General features: G+C 56.4%; 1 protein-coding gene across 1 annotated transcript; it reads right to left on the bottom strand.

Moving 5' to 3' along the window:
* Positions 1-705: 705 nt before the first annotated feature.
* On the bottom strand, positions 706-5,347 carry GCC1 (GRIP and coiled-coil domain containing 1). The gene is made up of 2 exons (XM_015849765.2): positions 4,021-5,347; positions 706-2,824 (listed from the first exon to the last, which is right to left on the bottom strand). The coding sequence occupies exons 1-2, from the start codon at positions 5,152-5,154 to the stop codon at positions 1,517-1,519; spliced, it is 2,442 nt and encodes an 813-aa protein (XP_015705251.1). The 5' UTR covers positions 5,155-5,347; the 3' UTR covers positions 706-1,516.
* Between the last annotated feature and the right edge of the window lie 257 nt (positions 5,348-5,604).

Raw genomic sequence — 5,604 nt, 5'->3', positions numbered from 1 at the left:
GTTTTGGGTCTGAGATGAGTTTGTTTAGTAACCTGTGCAGAGATGCTGAGCTCCTGTGGCACTCAGCAGCCCCAGCTCCTCACCGTGCTCTGCAGCAGCACAAACACCCTCACGTTCACAAGTGTTGTTCCCCTGGAGGCTGTTTTCAGCTTTGTGCTCCTCCCAGGGAGGTCAGTTATCACACTTCTTGCAACCAGCTGCCCATAATTACCATCTTCACTTTCCTAACAGCTTCTATGTGCCAATCACCTCGTGCCCTTTCTCCTCTGCCCTGGCTGGAGGTCCAGATTTGCACACCAGCTTCCAGAGAGTCTTAGGGGACACCTGTCCCCATCCTCCCCAGCGCTGTTTCTCCATGGAGCTGCCGGTACCGTGTGTTAAATGACTCAATCCTCGCTCATTCCTGGTGGTGGGGGAGTCCCAGTGGCCACCAAACAAGTATTGAAGAACCCCAACTGCCCCACTGCTGTGGGCTGGGTCTCCTCCCAGCTCAGGCTGCCCAGGGCCCCATCTATGGCCTCAGGCACCTCCAGGGATGGGGCAGCGGTGCTATAGGGCTGCACTGCCTCTGGATGAAGGATTCCCCCCTCATCTAACCTCAGTCTCCTCTCTTTTAGCTTACAGCCATTCCTTCCCCTTGTCCCAGCACCCTGCTCACCACTCAAACCCCACAGGTCCCAAACAGCAGCCATGTCAGCCATCAAATACGTATGTACTCAAGTTTATTTTGGAGGGGGGTGGCTGAACAAATTGAGGAAAGAGGGAGAAATGTGCAGGAAGGGCCGAGAGATGGAGGGGAGTCAGGATGGGGGCTATGAGAGTGCAGAGGGAGGCACTGTGCTGTGTGAGCTCCAAGGTGAGCTACGGTGCACCAAGACTTCTCCTCCCAGGCTCGCAATGAATTGAAGCCATCAGCCTCAAGGTCTGTCAGCAGCACTTGCTGCATCTCACGGATGCAGTGCTGAGATCGGGGTGCATGCTGCTCCCCAAGCTGTCACCTTCTGCCCCTCACTTCTGCTTCTTCCACCCCTGAAGGAACAAGCCTTGCTCCCACGGCGCTGCAGAACATCCCACAGCTCAGCACAACTCCCAAACCTGGCTCACAAACAGCTGAATGGTCAGTGCTGACTTCAGCCCTCCCCTATCTCTGCAAGGTCCATCAGCCATCTCTGCCCTAACAGAACCAGGGGGGAAGCACTGCTTGCTCTGCTGCAGCTACGGGGCTCCGAACATCCTCCTTGGGAAACCCAGGGAAGCAGGGAGGGAGCTCCAGGTCTGTCCAAATGAGCCCCAACCTGATTATCTTTTAAAAACAATCAGGTTCCAGCTCGGAGCAGGAGAGTGATGTGATCCTGCTGGTTCACATGGCACAATTCTGCTTTAAATCCGTGCTGACAGCACCAGCTCAAGCACAGCTCTGTGCTAAGAGCTCCCTGCTCTGCTGGGGAAGAGCTGCCCCACATGGCAGGTGAGCTCAGCCCTAGACACAGGCAGTGAGGGATAACCAACGACCGCCTCATCTCTTCCCCGCCAGCCACCAGCTGTTGTGTGCTGACTGCTTCCTGACAGCCTGCTTCTCCTCCGGGCTGAAGTGCAGAATAGTCAATATGGCAGTGAGGGTCTGCTGGCGACCGAGGGAATCCGGCAGCGTCAGGAACTTATACACGATGTTCTTGAGGTACTCCAGGTTGGCTCCTTCTCTGCTCTTATCTCTGACGTTCTTCTGGATCTCGTTCTGAAGTGCTGACACCTCCTCCCGGTGCCTCTCCTCCTCCACCAGGACCCTCTCCTGGAGCTGATGAACCTGCATTTCCAGCTTGTGCTTCTGTTTCCTCAGCGCTACGATCTCCACCTCCTTGCGGGCCAGCTGCTCTGCATACAGGATGAAGGTGGGCTCCGCGTTGCTGGAGAGGTGGAGAGCCTGGGGCAGGATCTCTGTGGAGCCATTAGCCGAGGGGTCATGGCTCGCAGTGTCAGTCCCTGCTGTCATGTAGTTCTTGGAGCCCTGCAGCCCGGTGTAAGGCAACATGACGGATCTCAGCTGCTCCAGTTCTTGGTCCTTCTCAGCCAGCACCGCCAGCGCCCGGTCCCGCTGTTTGTGCATCTCCTCCTCCAGCTTTAGTGCCCGTTCCCTGTATTCCAGCTGACAGCGCTCCAGCTCCTGCCTGTGCAGCTGCTGCAGCTGGCAGAACTCTTGCCTCTTGGCTTCCATGTCCAGCTGGTGCTGCTTCTCCACCTCCTCGGAGGACAGCTGAAGCACCACGTATTTCTCCTTCAGGTCCGCCAGTTGCTCCTGAGCTTCCTCCAGTTCTTTGGCCAGGTTGCCATCTTTGGCTGACTTGTTCTTGAGAACCACTTGTGCCCTCATCTTGTACCTTTCAAACTCTTCCTTCAGCTGCTTCAGCTCCTGCTGATAGTACAGAGCCGTGGCCTTCTCACCATCCCCGGCCTCGGTACCTTTTGGCAGCTCCAGCTCACACAGCTTCTCGATGTCCAGCGTGGGCTGACTCTTCTTTGCTGCCACCTGCAGCAGCTTCTTCAGCTTCTCCATCTTATCCTTGAGAACGTTCACATCCAGATTGGCTTCTTCCACGTTCACATCAGCAGGGGATCGGCTGGAGGCTGCGATGGCCAAGGTTTTGTTCTCCTGGTCCAGCTGCACGATGCGATCCTTCAGTTTCTGGATGACCATTTGGTCCTTCTGTTTGGCCTTCTCGTAGGTGCCCAGCAGCCCTGACACCTCAGAGACCTGCCCCTCCAGGTCGGCCACGCGCTGCTCCTCCATCTGGGCGTGCTGCCGGAGCTGCTCCTCTGCTTGTGCAGTCTGTAAGCAAAGAAATGCAGCGGTGTTAGACCACCCTGCAATTACACAGGCCTTCATTCTGCTCTGAACAACTCCAAGCAAGCACAGGGACACCCTTTCCCTAGTTTCCAAACAATCCTCCCCCACCCCACACTCTCACACGCCCATCTTTAAAACAGAGACTCAAGGATGAAACAAACCGAGTGCGTTTCTGTATTTGTTCCCTGCTGTTAGCAGCATTAATGTGCATTGCTGGAGGCATGTGCAGGGCATGAAGCACAAAGCTCACCTCACTGTGGGATTTTTTCATGTCTGAGTGTGCCCTAAAGCTTTCCTACACCTAACTGTACCTAAATGCTAAGCTTTGTTACACCAATATTAACGTAATTCAGTGGGCTCTGAGTAGCTACAGCAAACACTGGAGCTCACAGCTTCTATCACCATCGAGATCTGACCTCCTAAAGAGCACGTGGAAGGTGGCACCACTCCTCAGTCCCCACTGTGAGCCAAAACACAGCTGGGATCAGCCCATCCTCAGCCCTGTCGTACAGAAGCTGCTGGGTATCACTTCCAAAACAAGGTTAATCGCATCCCATCAGCCCGAAGCTGATAATTAGAGGCTTCAGATTAGAAAGCTGAAAACTTATTCCAGACTGTGGGGAAATGAGGATCCCATGCTGGTGTCCTTCCAGCTGCCAACTCAGCAGCAAAGCCCTCCATCCCTCTGCCCCACAGCCTGCAGAGACACACAGCAAGATGCACAGCCCAGCACCTCGCTCAGCAGGCCGCCCTTATCGCCCACCTGCCTCACCGCTCACCTATTACAGTTCCATGCAGGGGGATGTGGAGGTCAGTTCCCTTTAAGAGAGTCCGAACCGAACCTTGCATTGCATTTATGATGAGAGCACGCTCATTGCCACTGCTCTCCTCCCAAATCCAGCTGCTGCTCGGAACCAAGCGATGCTCACCACGTAACTCCCACAAAGACTGCTCCTAAACCACCCGTGGTTAACTGATTTATACACTGCATTGCCAACAGCTTTAATTTTCCTCAGGGTATATGATCCCATCAGATGAAACTATGGTATTTTCTCCTATCTGAAATCTTTCGGACTTTGTGGCATGTGGCACAGGGAGAATTTGGGCTCCTCAAGCCTCCATCTGCTGCTCTGGTACCCCCTACATTGGGCTGCTCTAGGGCTCAAGCAGGGAATTACCTTCCTCATCTCCTGCAGCAGCTGCGCTTGGAAGTGGCTCTTCAGGTTGGCCATCTCCTCCTGCAGGTCTTGCACCCGGGGGTCCGGCTTCTTCCTCTCCTCCTGAACAGCCTGCAGTTCTCTCTTCAGCTCCTCCACCTCCTGGCTCAGCTGCTTGATCTGCAGCTCGTAGCCCTCAGCACGATCAGCCATGCACACCCGGCCGGCCAATGCCTCCCTGGTCTCCTCCAGCTTCAGCTCAGCGTCCTGCCTCAACGCCCTCTCGCTCTGCAGCAGCTTCTGCAGCTCCCTCAGCATAACAGCGTGGTCGCTCTGCTCCTGGGCTCGGTCGTGCTGCTGCGTGATCAGTCGAGCTTTGGTCTCTGCCAGCTGCTCCTGTACAACCCTCAGCTCCGTCTCCAACCTGTCAGTCTCATCCTCCGCCTTTTTAATGGCGTCATCCAGGTCCTGCTTCATCTTCTTCTTGTCGGCTTGATATGACGCTTCCATGCGGGACTTCTCCTGCGTCACCGTGGACAGGGCGCTGGTCAATGTGGCCAATTGGCTCTTCAGCTGCAGCACCCGCTTATCGGCCTCAATGGCAGCACAGGGCACGTCCCCATTGCTGTTACTGGTACCAGTACCGACCTCGGAACCATTCCCCTCATCTGATTTAACAGCTGCTGCGTGTTTCTCATCCTCAGGTCCCTGCTCGCCCTTCGTGCTGCCCAAACTGGTTGTTGTGTCCACGCTGGCGGCCGTTCCCATGCTGTCCTCGCTGTGAACTGAGCTCTTATCATCCATGGGATCAACATGGGGAGAGCTGGAAGGAGGGGAAGAGCCGGAGGGGAGGGAAGAGCTGGAGGGGAAAGAAGAGTTGGAGGGAAGGGAAGAGCTGGAGGCAAAGGAAGAGCTGGAGGGGGCCACAAATGGAGCCTGAGCCCCATTTAACCCAATGTCGGCCTCGTGGGACGCCGATAACACCTTCAGGCTGGCCTCCAAGGCCTCCTTCTCGTTGATGAGGCTCTTGTAGGCGATGACCACGTCCTTCAGCCTGGCCTGGTAATTCAGGAGCTGCTTCTTCTGCGACTCGATGGTTTCCAGCAGTTCTTTTTTACTCGGGCCTCCTCCGAAGTTCATACCGAATTTCTCCATGGTTCCGGGATGGGGGTGGGCCTGGGGGCGGGTAGGTCGCAGGGCTCAGGCCTTACCTCCGGACCGGGCCGGGCCACAGCAGGCCGCGGCCTCCAGGCCCAACCAACGAGTCGGTACCGGCAGCCAGAGCGCCGCCGCACACCTACTTCCGGCCTGCTTAACTTCCGCCCTCCCACCTACTTCCGCCTCGTTTAACTTCCGCCCCTACTACTTCCGCCCTCCCACCTACTTCCGCCTTGTTTAACTTCCGCCCTCCCACCCACTTCCGCCCTGCACGTTAAGCCCCGCCCACTGGAGGTGACGCACCCCACGCTGCGCATGCGCAAAGTGAAGGGTTTGGGGCGAGGAGCGGCCACCAATCAGGTGTCAGAACGGAGCAGAGGGGGCGGGGCTAATAGGATTGGGGGCGTGGCCTTGTAGTCTGGGGGCGGGGCTTAATGAGGGGGCGGG

Source organism: Coturnix japonica, chromosome 1 (genome assembly GCF_001577835.2).
Source record: "Coturnix japonica isolate 7356 chromosome 1, Coturnix japonica 2.1, whole genome shotgun sequence".
NCBI lineage: Eukaryota > Metazoa > Chordata > Aves > Galliformes > Phasianidae > Coturnix > Coturnix japonica.
Note: the sequence above shows the minus strand (reverse complement) of the source record. Positions and strands in the feature narration are given on the sequence as shown.